This window comes from Antedon mediterranea, chromosome 4 (assembly GCF_964355755.1).
Source record: "Antedon mediterranea chromosome 4, ecAntMedi1.1, whole genome shotgun sequence".
Lineage (NCBI taxonomy): Eukaryota > Metazoa > Echinodermata > Crinoidea > Comatulida > Antedonidae > Antedon > Antedon mediterranea.
In genome coordinates, this window is record NC_092673.1 from 8,526,510 (window position 1) to 8,543,759 (window position 17,250).

Below are 17,250 nucleotides of genomic sequence, written 5' to 3' on the forward strand. Positions count from 1 at the left end.
AACCAATCTAAAAATAGATTAATAACAGGCAGGTACTTTCTAGAGTCGGGGCGCGGCATGCATAAAGAGCCTACCATATTAAACACGCGACATGACCACTAAACGTACGATATTACAAGCCATGCAAGAAACAAAAGACTGCGTAACAAAGTGTTAAACACTGAGACGCGCTTTAACTGGCCGCCGCCGAGAGATGTAAACGTGTTTTGTTACTGCCATGTCTCTCTTTCGATCTCTAGAAGTATTGGCTGTTGTCTGAATCGTATAAAATGCGGTAACGTGTTATTGTAAATAAAGTTTTCAGTTAAAACAATGATTGATTGATTGTATTGTTTTTCTTTCTTTCTTATTTTCAATATCAAACTGAATTAATCGATCACTCTCTATGGGATTTACTCTTTTTTCGGTAACGTACGCACATCATCAAATGACAAAGGCGCGATTGATTTGCTAGGCGCAATTAATTGCTAGCTGCTTTATCATATAATACATTCAAGAAGGCTACGATTGTTTTTCTGTTTGCTAGCGCGCTATGAAGTCTTATTTCCGGCCAACTAGAGGTGTCTTACTAATGAGGCCTAGTTTTATTTCATCGGGGACTTCACCCCGACGTTTGTATTGAAACGCAAAAAATGTTTTTTTATCGCGTATGTTTACCGGCGGAAAAAGTAGGCTACGATCGTTTTACTGTTTGCTAGCGCGCTATGAAGTGTCCTTTCCGGCAAACTACATTGTTGTCCTACTGATGAGTAGGCATATTTTTTTTATCGGGGACTTCCCCTTGACGTTCGTAATGAACGCAAAGAATGTTTTCTTATCGCGTATGTTTATCGGCGGAAAAAGTAGGTTACGATCGTGCTGTTTGCTAGAGCGCTATGAAGTTTCCTTTCCGGCCAACTACAGAGTTGTTCTACTGATGAGTAGGCCTAGTTTTTTTTCATTGGGGACTTCCCCTTGACGTTCGTAATGAACGCAAAAAATGTTATGTTTACCGGCGGAAAATGTAGGCTACGATCGTGCTGTTTGCTTGCGCGCTATGAAGTGACCTTTCCGGCCAACTACAGAGTTGTCCTACTGATGAGTAGGCCTAGTTTTATTTCATCGGGGACTTCTCCCTGACGTTCGTATTGAACGCAAAAACATTTTCTTTTCGCATATGTTTACTGGCGGGAAAAGTAGGCTACGATCGTTTTACTGTTTGCTAGCGCACTATGAAATTTCGTTTCCGGCCAACTAGAGTCCTACTGATGAGTAGGCTTAGGACTATTTTTTTTTCCATTGGGGACTTCCCCCCGACGTTCGTAATAAATGCAAAAAATGTTTCTTATCGCGTATGTTTACTGGCGGAAAAAGTAGGCTACGATGGTTTTTCTGTTTGCTAGCGCGTTATAAGTGTTGTTTCCGGTCAAACTAGAGGTGTCATTCAACATGAATGTTACGTGCGAGAGTACCGGCCATCTAGGGTGTCAATTACCAAAAATCGCTTCCACCACAACCCCAACCATGGTAGGGCTGTGACTCATGTACTTAGTGTCGGAATGTCTCCCTCCCCCACGGGGGCGTCGCCCCTGGGGGGAGGGGTGGTGGTGGAGCGTGACGCTTGATGTGAATCCTGGGGAGAACACTGCATCACCGGCCGCGACTGTTTTTTTGTAAACAACCACTAGTAAGTGGATTTAAGATTGGAATTAGAATAATACATAATGGAAATTAAAAAATTGATCTGATTGAATAATAGAACGTTTGAAATATTTATTTTATAAAAATTACTGTGAGTGGATATGTAAAATGTAAACGTGTCACTGAAATGTTTAGAGATTTATTCATGTGGTTATGGAAGCTGAAATATTATTCTCTAAAATCATTTATATCGTATTTTATGTTTATACTATTTCATAAAATCACTATGGAATGGAACTCGTTTATTGCATAATACTATCAGTCAGACCTACAGAGTTATGGTTTTGTATTGTACACCGTGTAAAATCCATAGGCCTAGGAAAAGAATAGTTGTAAAACCACCTCTATGACACTGACCTTTCAATCTATGAAAGCTCATTGTACAAGATTAGTGTACGTTGCTTACAATATGAAATTCATGCATCAATCATTTTTTAACTCCAACCAATCAACTGTACTTGTCCATATCTTTGTAACACTACAGTTTATACTGTTTTGCTAATTAATGTGATCTTCCTTTACTATATGAAAGCATAAATCCACATACCCTAAAGATATTGTTCCTCTGAAAAAATACTTTTGTTTTACTTTTTTTGTTAAATATGTCATTTTAATGTCACATTATTCACTTGCACCAAAAATTGGATCACAAGCAAATCATTTACCTGGGAAAGCTGTAATTTAACGCAAACAAATAATCAAATTTTACTGGAAGTCAATGGGTTTTGGGTTGAATTTAGCCATTTATTAATTTTTTTGTTTTTTGTCTACAGAAGTACAGAAGTACTAAAATGGCCTTTTTATAAAGTCTTTTTTTTATTAACACTTTCACCGCCAGGCATTCAATAAAGGAAGTACCCCTCACCGCCAGCCATTTTAGATAAATTTACCTGTTTTTCAAAGCTCATAGCAAAGGTGTTTGTAATCAGAATAACATGCAATATACACTCAAATAATGAGATAGAAATAAACTTTCCAATGGTACCAAACACTTTATTGAAATAAAACTATAATACCACATAATTGTACAAAGAACTTGGCTCACTTTTAGCACTTTAGGCTCAATCGGAGAACAAAGCAGAGATAATGAGGTTTTTAGCCTGGCTGCACCGTCTGTCAGTGTCACGTTTCTCAACCTATTCTACAAACTAGCCTAGGCCAGGCTAGCTAAATTATCTCCAATTATTTATTACATTTTATAAACCAGGTTTTGGTACAAATATACCTTCATCATCTGGGGATAATAAATTCTCATTTTCAGAGTCAGAGTCGGCAATTATTTCTGCAATTGCTTCGTCCGCAGTAAGCCCATTATGTTGTTTACGGATAGGACGCGATATAGGCCAGCTGGGTCAATGGCACTAGGGGTTAATAAAGTATCAAAATATTTGCGGTCCAGATCGATTTGGATGTTGAAATTTCTACATGCGGTCCATATATACCTGATCTAACAAATTGTGCAATAAAAAGCCAAAGACGGAAATTTCCGTCTTTGGCGGTCTGGCGCTGGGCATCGAAAGACGGAGATTTCCGTCTTTGGCGGTGAAAGTGTTAATCTTCATTTTTCATGTTTTTGGGAAACATTACATAAAATATTTATTATTATAAAGACAATTTTAGAATTGAATTTAAAATTAACTGTTTGTTGCTTCGTAGTTAATCTACCAAAGTGGTAATATTATATAAGAAAAATTACAAAAACAAATGTTGTGATCTTACTTGATAATTCCTCACTGGTTCCTTTCAATGAATATGACTTGGTGCTATTCCTCTTGAGAAGACTTTTAGTTTCTCCAGGACTCATACCAAATGGGAATGTATTTTGTTTGGAGCGATTAGGAAAATGCTCTAGAATATCCTGGCAACCCATCAATCGCACATCTAACTTGCCAGTTAGTGCTGCTGGTTTTGGCAATGTACTGTATGCCTGCAGACAACAAAAAAACAATTCCAAATTTATTATGTCAAAAATGTCAACAATTTATAACAATTTCACATTTCATTTTTCCCTTTCAAAAACCCCAATTAATTCCGGTCTTGATTACAAAGAACCGTTCTGAAACCAGTTTCCGTGGAGCAATTTTTAGCTGCAATACAATTGCGGTCTCAATTTGATCCCAAAAAACTGAACTCTGCTGAAAAATTTGGATCGATGCAATTACGAGGTTCGTAATAAATATTTCGGGAGAAGAAAATATGAGTGAGGTATGTTGTGGTATATAATACCGGTTTTATTGGGATTAAAAATTGAGCTGCAACGCAATCTTATTTATAAACAACTGCCAAAACCGGTATCCAAGAAAACCGTTCTTTTTTATATTTTTTTCAATAGAAACAGGCCAATTGGGTATATACTGTAGTTCTAAAATCGACGATTGTGGAATGTACAGCTTGTTACAGTCGCTAACTGAAGAAAAAAAATTTGAACTGAGATGAAATGCGTGGAACTCTGGTCACTTAAATAGAAAATCTAAGAAAAGGACCTTATATTTCAATTAAACCCATTAATCAATTACTAACAAAGTTAATAATTAATTTGTATGAGTATTCAATTAATTTATCATACTGACAATTATTTTATCTTGTCTGCATGTAATAAATAAACACTTAATAGAATTCTGTAAATATTTGCATGACATTAGATCTATTTTAAATAATTTGTCTACTTCTAGTGGTACAGTACAGTATTCTCTTTTTTTTTAGTTCAAAACAAATTTTGAGTTAATTTAAATCATCAATCAAATGTAATTAAATCTACAGAAAGCATGCTGTTACTATAAACATTCTATTACACAATAATAAAAGTATAATTTAATTATCTTTATTTATGGTATTAAAAATTAGTATGTGCATTATGGTGATATGAACTCATATTTACTATTTTATTACTTGTAAAATACAAAAATTTTAATTTTTATATAATTTTTAAAAACATCTACATACCATTACCAGTACAAGGAAAAATACTTTGATTTATATTGTTAGGAAACTAGAAACTAGCTGACATATAATTATTTTGCAACATATTATAAGTTGTCGAAAGTTCCTTAATATTAATCAAGCATGTCAATATAAGCAAAAGAGTGTTTCAAAATTTAATACCCAAACCAAATTAAAACTACTTTCTTATAAAAAAAAAATCTTCATAACAATCAGAAAAGCCAATTGAGTAGACATAAAGAAAGCAAATATTGAGAGAATAAGACAAAAAGTTAAGATGAAAATGTTATATAAGTTTATACTAGGCATGAATTAAAATATAATAAACAATGACCTAACAAAATCAGAGAAGTAAAAAAAAATGAATGTTAAAAACATCCTCAAAAACTGTATACAAGTAATGTACAATGTCAAACCGTAAAGCCAATAGTCAAAGGAAAATTTTAAAAAGCAGCTAAAACAAAGGAATCTCAAACTCCTATTAAAGTGTCGGTTGACAGTTAAAGGATTATCAAATAAACTAATTTTTAAAAAACAACTGAAACAAAAACATAATTATTATTAGGTATTATTAACTATTATATAGTGCAAAATTACTTCATCATCATTATCATCATCATACTTTCTATTAAATTGGTTTAATAACTTTACTATTAAAATTTTTTTCAAATTTCAATTTCATTTTGTAAATAAGATAAATAAAATAAAATTGATATAATTTTAGTAGTGCTGTGCCATAATAACAAGGATAAAGGATATATTTTATTTTAGGTAATAAATAAATATTAGAGTTGATCATTCTCAACCATCTTCATTTCCATACAAAAATACTGATATCGTGCACCAAGGAATCAGGATTCAACGAAATGCTGTTTACAGAACAAGGAAATAAAAGAAGCCAGGACTCACATCACACATACATAAAACATAATACAATGCTTAACCCTTACAACCACAGCACAAAAAAAAAACTCAACAGTCACTACTTAAACGAGGGTGAGTAGACCTAAAAAAACTGATGATAGTAGGACATGCAGTAAAGCTTGCCTTACGTTTCTTATTTCTTTCCTCTTAGTAAATGGTACCTCTTGCAGTTTTTTATAATAACTAGACTGAAGTAAAAGATGATATTTAAATGATATAGGGTTTTAAAAAAATATACATTAATGTAAAGTTGTATCAAGCATGAGATATATAGATTGATATAGATTGATCATAATAATAGATAGAAGAATTTGTTGGGTAATAATAATCTGTATTGACATACACCATTAACATCAGTGGCACTCAATCTACAGTCACTACATGAATATGAAAGGTGATTCAAACTGCTCACTTAATACAAACTACCATTTATAACGCAGCGCAGCATAAATTATACATTACGTTTTGCTATCAAAGGTAAAAATAATTTGATAGAATAGCTTATTCATTTTAATTGCCATCAGTTTGAAATTAACAAAAATATGTTTAATGGTTTTAAACACAATATTCTAAATGTTGAAATTGTAAATTATACCAGACTAAAACCTTTTTTATACTACAGTACTGCCGTGCTAGCATCAAGTTTGGATAAATGTCTTTTAATTTAACACAATTTATATCCGAGGATTGACACATGGTGTGTGTACTGTATACACACAGCCAGATCACAATTATAGTCAAAATACTGCTCTCTCATGTATGGCATCCTTTAATACTAGCAACCATCTCATTCATGTACAGTATAACATCATTACTCAAGAACTGTACATTTTATTAATTCTAATTTGTTTATAATAAGTTAAATTATTTGAATAAATGCTACAATTTATTAATTTTATTTATTTAACTTTATAGTTTATACTTTGTACTAAAAAGATGAGCATCAAACCCACCAAGATACAACTCCACCATATGTAAATCTCAAAGATATTGTATTGGTTTCACACACAGAATGTACAAGTCAAACAATACTGTAAAGCTCCATTGCTTTAACACATAATAAATACTGACCTGTGATCTGCCGGTTCTTAATTCCTCTTTAATAACTTCTATGTTTTCAGAATCAGGTGGTAATTCTTTTATTCTGGCTTCTAATGAAAGTCGTAGAATTTCCAATTTATGTGTTGATTCTAAAGCTCCCTTTTGAGCCTACAAAAACATATTAATCAGTGACAAAGATAAGAGATAGAGATACCACATATCAAATAGTTTTTTTGCATGAAATAAAATATGATTTAATTCATAATAACATCAACAATACACAAATTGTGAGAAAGAAGACACAAGAGTCACTAAAATCTGTGGTATATTGACACAGTGAATATATTATGTCACATTATTTTTTATTTTATTAAAACAATACTTTAATTTGATGTTAAATTAGTGTGAAATGTTTAATGATGGTGAAGTGAAATCCTATTGGATGAATGTTGTTGTTTGCTATATTATACAGTTCATTGACCTCACACAATTTAGAGTCTTGAGATTGTTCTTCTGAAACATTCCAGATATGACATCATTTCCACAAGATTATCAAAATAATCATAGTAATCCAGAGTGACAATTTGCTTAATGTCAAATTGAAAGGGTCATCCTTATTCCCTACATATTAGCAGGTCAAGTGTCACATAACACACTCACTTTGGTATGTAGATGGTATTTCAACTTTATAGCTGTTATTAAATAGAGACTATAAATTATTTTACCCCAACATCAAATGCACTTCTGTATTTTAGACAATACTGTAATTCAGTTTTATATACAGTACCAGCCAGCATTTGATATTTTTATCATTCCAAATCCTTAATAAGATAAGAATTTTATAAGATCAAGGGGAAGCAATGGACTTGAAATCATGTTTCTTAGGGTATGTTCAGACTCACGGAGTTACGGTGGAGTTATCTACGCAAGGCGTACGGTAATCCGTGGCGTTAAAAGTCAAGGTGTTCAGACACAACGATTAGCATTCCAAACGTCTTGCGTTTAAAGCGGAAGTTCCGTCATACCGAAACGGCCGATGGGATACATACACACAATAAAACAACAACAGAGCTGAGAATGACACGCGCGAAAGTTTACAACACTAGCTAGGCCTAGCAATATAATACAATGTTACCTTCAAATGTAATGGTTTTTTTGCCGATTTTTTTGCAAATCCTTACAGAAGATAGTAATTTCGAACATAATTATTACACGGACAATGACTTTGCCATTATTTGTATGATTTTAATTAATTTTGTGAAATCATGTCGCCGACGCCAACTTCGTCAGGAAGAATTTTGCAGTTTAGATGCAATTTCTTTAAAAACAGCCATCTTGTTGCCGGCGCTAGCTTTCCAATTCCTAATTTCTATCTTGTCTATAAATTTAGGACTGCCCCATAATGAAATCAAATCAGCCACTTCTGTACTTTTCCATGTAACACGTTTCATTTTAATTCGAATGTTGCTGTTGATCTAGGCTAGCTCGAGGAATAGCTATATTGTTTTGCTATTAAAAAAAACCTCGCGAATAGACTGCTGCTAATTGCGGTCGTGTCTTTTCATTGGCTGACGTTGACCGGAGGTTGAAATCACTGATTCATCAATGGATTAGCCTTATGAAATCTACCCTCTCCCGCTGGAGTTATTAACGCCACTGGCGCGGAGTAACAGCTCCCTAACGCTAATCCGCGGCATGGTTCAGACACAAAAATATGTACGCCGCATACATAACTCCACCGTAACTCCGTGAGTCTGAACATACCCTTAGGCCGAAAAGAATACTCGCTCCTTAGGGTGTGTTGAAATTATAAAATGAATTTCACTTACATCTGCCAAACCCTTTTTTTCTGAAGTCTTCAAGTTTCCTAGAGTCTTGATAACGTTCTTGAACCCGTCTAATATTGCTGTTTCTATCCGTAGGTGATGACGTAATTCCTCTATCCTAAAGTCTACTGGATTTAACAGAAGTTCTGTAGCAGAAGGCCGCTTTATACCTGTAATTTCAAATAAATTATGCCCACATTCATTTATTATTTTATAACAGAGAGTTACAGTTCCTTAAACAATTTTTCCTATACAAATGACAAAATGACCACAATTTTACTGGGAAATAATGGACATTCTTCACCAATTTAGATCCAATAGCCAAAACTGCTATTGTGGCATGCATTAATACACAAACTCATAACATCACCATACAACTTCTACTGGAAAACCTGCCCTTAAGTGACTTTTTTAGTACTACACACAAATACACTTTATCAAACCTTTTTCTTTTCGTCTAAAATCAACTATACAAAATTGTTGCCTTTAATTTTTTTATTATCAACATATTAACAGCAACAATAATGTGCAATAATGGCTGATTTTATAAACAGCAATCCATAAAAAATGTGGAAAAACATTAAAAAGGAAAACATAATAACAGCAACATTTCAAAGCAAAACAGTTCACAATAAAAAGCAAAAATTGAAGAAAAATTAATTTGTTTTCTTTGTTTCCTGTATCGAACATTTTTATAATATTGTTTAGGAAGATAGTAATTTTTTTCCCCTCTAATTTTTATGAATTAGATTATTCTTTGCCTTCTCTAGTTGCTTGGTATTAAAATGTTCTTTTGCCTTTTATTGTATTAGTTCCCAATTTTGTTCATTGAATTACTTTTCCACATACAGTACTGTATTATTTGTGCACTGAGTGGAATCTACAGTATATAAATAAATCTGTCACTCAAGTGTAACATACAATTGGGTATTAAATTTATGTACAAGCAAAGTATCTTTCTAATTTCTACTTTTACACACTTGTTATAATTGTGTAAAACCACATTCTGTTTATCCTTCTTGTACAGTACACACTTTTGTATGATAAAACATTTCTTAATAGTCCAGTCAAAAATCACCCTCACCATGGTATACTGTAAGAACGTACCCTAATAAAATTTCATCCGTAGGTTCTATGTATATAGGTAATCACATTTCTTGATGTTGCGTCTTGCAAAACTTGGGATTTTACGAGAAAATTAGACTTTTATACCCAATTTATAACCGCCTCATGTCGTATTATTGTGTACAGCGAATGCGACGAAGCGTGACTGAAATTACGAGACGCCGTTAGCGCCCGTTGAAAAATGCATTAACAAAGCTAAAAACCTACAAAATTAATAGTTTATACAATAATTTAAATAAAGTTTACAATAAATTATTGTATAATAAAATACATAAAATATAAAGAAAACCCAAGTTTAAACTAAAATATTTACAGATATGTGTTTAAAAATGTACAAATCAAAATGGCATTTCATAAAATAAAGTGCGCCCTCACGCGTCATACTTTTATCGGACTTGTATGGATGGTTATACAAGGCATTAATATACAAAACCCGATGCGGTTTGTTAGTTATTGCCTCTGTCTGAAAGAGGCAGAATATTGTATTTTCACAAATATATTTCTAGTTTTTATCAGGGAAAAAAAGGATTGTATATAGTTAAACACATTACAACCTCCAGTCTACCATCATGATGGATTAAGTGAAGCGCCGTATTGTATCTGCTAAAGCTTAATGATCTCCTAGTTATCTGGTTAGCCTATATTCTGGACATTATTTTTTCACAGCATTATTTGCGCGGATATCGCAATGCATTGTTTATTCGCGATTATAGTCAATGTTATCTTGAGTAAGAATCATTTTTAAATGATAGTCCATTTCGCGTATACAATATAATAAGGATTTAAATTAATAAAGTCGTCTGAAATATTTTCTCATAATTGCCCGGTTAGCAACAAAGTTAATCCTTGTGATTGTTAGTTTTAAGTTTCTTTGAATTGTTTATTGGCATCCATATCGTATGATGTGTGAGACAATTTCGTGTTTTAGAATCCTGCCACCGAAAATTCTTTATGTTCGAAGAAGTCTGACGGATAACTGTTTTATTCTTTTACATTTAATTAATTAATTAATCAATCTTCATCTTCACTTTTGAGGAAAATAGCCTCTTTTAGGTTTAAAACGTCATTTATAAGCATTTGAATAAGCCAACAAATTAAACTACTCTTTTCTCCCAAGCTTTTTAAATATTATTTAAATGCATTAAAATGCGTCGAACTCGGCGGATAACAATATTTGAAATAAAAATGCATATAAAACTTTTGTTCTGGACTTTACTTTTTCGTCCCAAGTAACAACTTTCAGGCCGTGGAGGTGAACTGATTGTTTATGACATGCTTTTTTGTATAAAATGTCCAATAATAATCATCATTGTAGGACTACTCTCCACCAAAAAACTTTATATTAGAAAGTATTTAATACGTCACGTCTTAAAAAAAGGAGAATTGGGTAATACAGTATGTACAGTAGTTTCTCGCGAATCTTACATCACACTCCAACATTCTCACTATCTCTTATTTAGTGGAAAAACACTTTAACTTTAGAATGCTTTGAATTCTGGAAGACGACTTCGAACTTAAAGAATCGTCATGAATGACGTTTATTGGCTCAAACTTCACACATCGGTACGATGTGAAGGCCAGACGGATTCAGAGAGGATCAAACCGGCTCCTCCCCTCCCCATTGGCAGTGGGGCAGCGGTGGGTGGTGGCGGCGGGTGAAAGGGGAAAACAGGGAACATTTTCGCCAGTGTAGCGTAGCAAAAAGCTATACAAAACAACCTTATTGCTACACATTTTGAAAATTGTGTAGCAAAAAATACAATACAAAACTATGTTTCTCGACTTAAAAATCAGTTTGATAGCAATATTGCTAAACAAAATTTTTAAATGAAAATTTTCCCTGGAAAATGAAAAATGTTGATTCAGACGAATGCCAACCAGCCCCTTTTGATACGCTCTTAATAATTGTTGGAAAGTGAAAGTAGGTCTACTTGAGGTAGTATCTTTCGTATAGTAGGCCTAATGCTGTGAAAAAAAAGAATTTCCAAAATAAAACCAGCAGAACTAGTAGATCCATTACGCTTCAGCAGATATACAAATATACACTTAATCCATGTTGTAATGTGTTTAAATATATACAATCCGTTTTTCCATGATAAAAAATATAAATAAATTTGTAAAAATAAAATATTCTGCCTCTTGCGTAAAAAAAGGCAATAACTATAAGTTGTAACGCATCGGGTTTCGGATATTATGCCGTGTACTGTATAATTAACCATCCATACAAGTCCGATAAAAGTATGACGCGTGAGGGCGCACTTTATTTTATGGAAGGCCATTTTGATTTGTACATTTTTAAACACATATTTGTAAATATTTTAGTTTATACTTGGGGTTTCTTTATAAGTTATGTATTTTATTATACAATTTATTGTAAACTATATTTAAATTATTGTATAAACTATTAATTTTGTTGGTTTTTAGCTTTGTTAATGCATTTTTCAACGGGCGCTAACAGCGTCTCGTACTTTCAGTCACGCTTCGTCGCATTCGCTGTACACAATAATACGACATGAGGCGGTTATAAATTGGGTATAAAAGTCTAATTTTCTCGTAAAATCCCAAGTTTTGCAAGACGCAACATCAAGAAATGTTATTACCTATATACATAGAACCTACGGATGAAATTTTATTAGGGTACGTTCTTATACCATGGTGAGGGTGATTTTTGACTGGACTATAATCCCTCTTTCTTAATACTCTACCTATCCTAAAATGTGTATTGGTTCAATGGGGCATGTTTGTGCTGTTCTACTTTCATCAAACCTCAGGGGTCCAACTTATGAGGTCTGTGGAATCAGCAAACACAAATGCATGGAACATCAACATGCTGCAGTTAAACTAAGAGAATACCAAAAAAGCTTTTCGCAAGAAATACTGTAGTTATGGATCTTGTGGATTCTACACTATGTTCCAGTACAACAACATCTTTGCGCTACATCGAGAAAACAAGGCTTTAAAGGTTCTTGGCAAATAGAGTGTATTGTTATTACCAAATACAATAATGGCCAGTGAACTTTACAGTATCTCCAAAAGGTTCCTGTGGGTAAAAAAATGTCAACTTACTTGTGCTTTCACGCTTTTCACCATTCGTATTTCCAGTTGATACCTGAGATTGGTTTGCCTTGAGTAGTTGCATACGGATAAATTCTATTTTTGTTTTGCTATCTTGTAACATCTGCTGTGCCTCTGCTAACATTTTGCGATCCTTGCCAGAACCTGATGAGTACATGTGTAGCATATTCTTTGCTCCTGCCTTCACCTTCATCTCAATTGCTAACTGTTTTTCTAATACATCTACACGTGTGTTAGTGGGACCTCTATCATTTTGTTCCGGTGACATAGGTTCTGTGCTATCACCTGCAATTCAATAGATAATTTGAATATTTTTTAATGGGCGATTCATTCCAAACTACTTAATATTGTTTATATATCACAAATTGTGTTAATTGTGTATTATATTATTTAAATAAAATGTGTTTTGAATAATAAATAACATAAGCTTCACTGTACAGTAACTTGTAAGCATGAAAACCTTAACACTATCAAATAATAAAACATACAAATTTATCATTGCAGTAAAACGTTTTATAAAGCATGAAAACCTTGATCACTATCAAATCATAAAATAAAAAAATTGATCATTGCAGTTCAATGCTATAAGTATGAAAACCTTGAACATAGTATTGATCATAAAACGTTATGTACGTTTTAAACTACTAATACTATTAGAAAATAACATAAACAAGCAAAAATATTTACCTTGCTTTCTAAAAAATAGTAAAGACAATAAACAAAATTATAACCAAATATGGTTTGAAATTGGAATATTATTCTCAACTAAATGGCACTCACTAATACAGAAATATTAGATCATTGACTTTCAATATTTAGAAGTGAAACAGGTTTTTTTAATGTGTATTAAAATTAAATCTACTACAATGTTTCCTCATTCTTTACCAAACTAGCTCACTCATGTTTTTAGAATTTTTTAATAATTCAGTTCAGCCTCATTTTAAACTCAAGAAAATCTGTTTCTGGGTTTCAGAGAGTACTGTCCTAACAGGTACAGTACAGTATACACTTTGAAGATCTATTGTACTCTAGATTGGAGTGTCCATTTTTTAATCAGAGCTGTAGGTAGAGTAGGATTGTCATGTCAAAGTATGAATTTATTTCATTATTTATATCTTGAATAATTAAGTGCTTGCCCAAATATGGAAAGACCACACCCAAGTTTGAAGTTTGTATGTGTTAAATACAACCAAGTAGCATTATAAACTACTTAAAAATGCTAACTTCAAATTTTACTGATGACATTTTGGATTTCTACTAATTACAGTATTTCATACCAGATGAGTAATCAACTAAAGAACTCATGTAAAACAATACTTAGCAGTACTTTAGATTTAATTAGATAGGATCTGTACTTATTATAAATCAACAGAAATTGTTACGTATACAGTCACAAAACAGGCATCCTAATGATGACTTCAAACACATGTAATACATACAATAACATAGTAGGAAGATGTCATACTTCACTTTAAAAATAAGAGTTTTCAATTAAAAAGCATATACCTGTACTGTACTTTCGTAGGCATAAAATCCCTATGTTACCGGATTGAATGTTAAAAATACCATACTACGTCTGTTGTAATCTAGTGATACATAGTATTTTTTCACTAGGCTTGTGGTACAGTACATGAGTACACATAAAACCATAGTTTGACCCTCCAAAAAAATGAAATTACCATTACCGGGGACCTAGGTGTGCATTTTCCAAAATTTGTCTTATGTCAACCCCAACTATTAACTCTTCAAATTGGTCCTGCTGGGTAGTTGGATTGCGACTTGGTTCCAGGAACGAGATTTTAAGCCATGAAATAAAAAGCTACGCTGAACCTACAGAGGTCTTGGACGACCCCTGTACCTAAACAAATGGTGGAATCTGTTGCGCATTTTAAATTGATCAGGATGGTAACTACTGTATAGTAGTATTTCCTATTCGATTAAGTTTAATTTTATCTTTTTGCATTGTATATGGAACTTGTAAGCCTACAGTACAAGTAAATCCTAAATTCCCTGAATGAAGCTGGTGTCTAGGAACTAGGACCTTCACTGAAGTACTGTAGGTCCAGAACTACTGTAAAACCTACAGTTAACCTGTACTGTACCTGTAACTATTATTATTATTAAAACCTTTAAAATTAGTGTTCACGTTCACATCTGACCGCCTTTAATCATTTATTTGGAAGGAAAATTAGTTTTGAGTTAGAACAAAGTAGATAATATATAAAATATATATATATAAATCCAAAGGCAAATTACTGAAAAAAATGACAATGCTGTGGGTATCAGTGGCTGGATCTCAATGGAGATACAAAAATAAAAAGCGAAAAGCTAAATCAAAACGATAAAGTAAACAGCCAGAAAAGTTAGCAGAGCTTTCGGGCAACACTAGCCCTTCATCAGTATATATTATTCAGACAAATTTGTAAACGATAAAGATGAGGAAATCTGGGAGAATGAGAAAAAGTCGCCCCAACCGAGACTCGAACTCGGACCGTCTGCTTGATATGCAGTTGCATTTATTTATTTATATATATATATAAATAAATAAAATAACAGCAGAAAACTTGGTTACTTCATTGTTTTAATCACTACAAATTTATATTCATTATATATATATATTTTAACAAAAACTCAATAACAATAACAGAATGTTTATGAATTGTTTATTGAACAACAATACTAATTTTTAGCTTCACTAATCACTTACACCTGACATACAAGGTTAATATTTTGTTTTGTACTAAATGCACAGATTCTGTGAAACAATTCTCATCTTATTAACAATTAATATTCAACAAATTTATTCTATATTTAAAAGCCAACATGATAATAAAACAATATCAATTGACCTTTGCACAATATTTAATGGTACGGTAATCAGATCATTATTATAACCTGATGATTAAATATATTGGGTAGACTGTCCCAAAACATTAATTATTATATACGGTTTTATACTATTTTCATTACAGTACTGTACCTATAGATCAGTAGAACCCATTTAATATTATTATAATGTACCTATCCTAATTTTATTCGATCTTAATGTTCCTTACTATTAATAAATGCAATTTGGTTGTCTAAAAAATATGTATTTTTGCTGTTTACTGTACCTCCTGTCTGCTATAGCAGGCACGTAGGCTAGCCAGAGTTTTTTTTTTTTTTTGGAAGGGGGGGGGGGGGAGGCAGGGAATTGGCAAACGCCATTTTTGAGGGAAAACCCCTTTTCCAGAGAACCACTTGAAAAAGCTGTACCAAAATCGTGCAACTAAGTATCAATTATACTATAGCAACATTGTGTAAGGTTTTTTGGTTGTTTATTTTGTACTGTTCAGTGTTATTGTTAGCGATCGAAATAGTGCGATGTTAAAAGTAGAACTTTTTAAGAATCATTAAAATCCGACTTGTAGTTTTCGAAATATAGGATCCAAAACATCGCCGAAAATAATCATTTTTAGCAACGAACAAGTAAAAAAATGCACCCTCAGTCTGCAATTGTATGAACTACCGTATATTTCGGTGTATAAGTCGCACCTGTGTATAAGACGCACCCCCTAACTGAGAGTAAAATATCGGTATTTTTTATATCGTCGATGTATAAGACGCACCTTAGTTTTCATCAAAACAATGTTTTTTTAAATTGTAATCAATATTATTGTAATAATATATTTTGTTATATCTACAACGGAACGGCGTCCTTTATTTAGGTTTTTTCATACCTAGGCTCGGCCGCGCCCAGCCTCAACAAGTTCTTTCTAACTTGTTATTCATGAGTTTCGCCGCAACATCGAGTGCATGACCGTGTGTGTAACACGTACGTGTGTGGGCTAGCCTCGCTCGATCATTTCGAGAGGGCGCACGTTTTCACGGACAATCGTATTCGATTAGTATCTATGTATCCGAGAAGTGTATATGCTAGGTCCATGCTATAATCAACTGGAGAATATACTAATCGAATACCGTACACCATGTGGCCGCCAAGAAGGGCTTGCGCTAGGCTAGGGGTACGGCGGTCGTGCGTATAACTATAAATACACCATGTGGCCGCCAAGAAAGGGCTTGCGCTGGGGGTACGGCGATCGTGCGTATAACTACTGTATAAATAAATACTATTCCAATCGTACGTAAACGTTTACAAATGAAATTTTATCGGAGCGCCATAATGAACAAATCTTTTCATCATATTTAGTATAACATATCATGCTAAAATGCCTTGAAAACTAGGCAGTTAGTTAGTTACTGTAGCTAGGCCTAACCTAGCAAACGAGGTGACGATAGCCTAAGGCCTAGCTAGGCCTACTATGTACAATCTGTGTGGTGAGGCATATGTTCGGTGTATAAGACGCACCCTTAATTTAGAGGTCAAATTTGCGTGTCAAAAGTGCGACTTATACACCGAAATATACGGTACGTCATTTTTTTATAGATTAATTACCTAAAATTTTATAAAATAATTTTTAGTAATATTTTTTGTATCAACATAAATTCAATAAAATATGATATGTTTATTAATAAAAAAAAAGTGTTTATAAACCTCATTCAAATAATAAAAAATTTTACAAATTCTCAAAACTCCCAACCATAGTAATATTATACTGTACAGTAGCTTTCATAATGATAGTTTCTTAAGTCCATTCTT

The 17,250-nt window shown here is 33.0% G+C and overlaps 1 protein-coding gene across 4 annotated transcripts in view; it reads right to left on the reverse strand.

Annotated features, from left to right (window-relative positions):
- Positions 1-17,250, reverse strand: part of LOC140046544 (serine/threonine-protein kinase N2-like) — a 48,702-nt gene that overhangs the window by 22,004 nt on the left and 9,448 nt on the right. For 3 of the 4 annotated variants that reach the window (XM_072091232.1, XM_072091230.1, XM_072091229.1), the window contains exons 3-7: positions 12,603-12,896; positions 8,415-8,581; positions 6,616-6,753; positions 5,673-5,732; positions 3,400-3,607 (exon numbers count right to left, since the gene is read on the reverse strand). In XM_072091232.1, coding sequence (XP_071947333.1) covers positions 3,400-3,607; positions 5,673-5,732; positions 6,616-6,753; positions 8,415-8,581; positions 12,603-12,896 — 867 coding nt within the window. The remainder of the gene's footprint in view (positions 1-3,399; positions 3,608-5,672; positions 5,733-6,615; positions 6,754-8,414; positions 8,582-12,602; positions 12,897-17,250) is intronic. The other variant, XM_072091231.1, reaches the window with a different exon arrangement.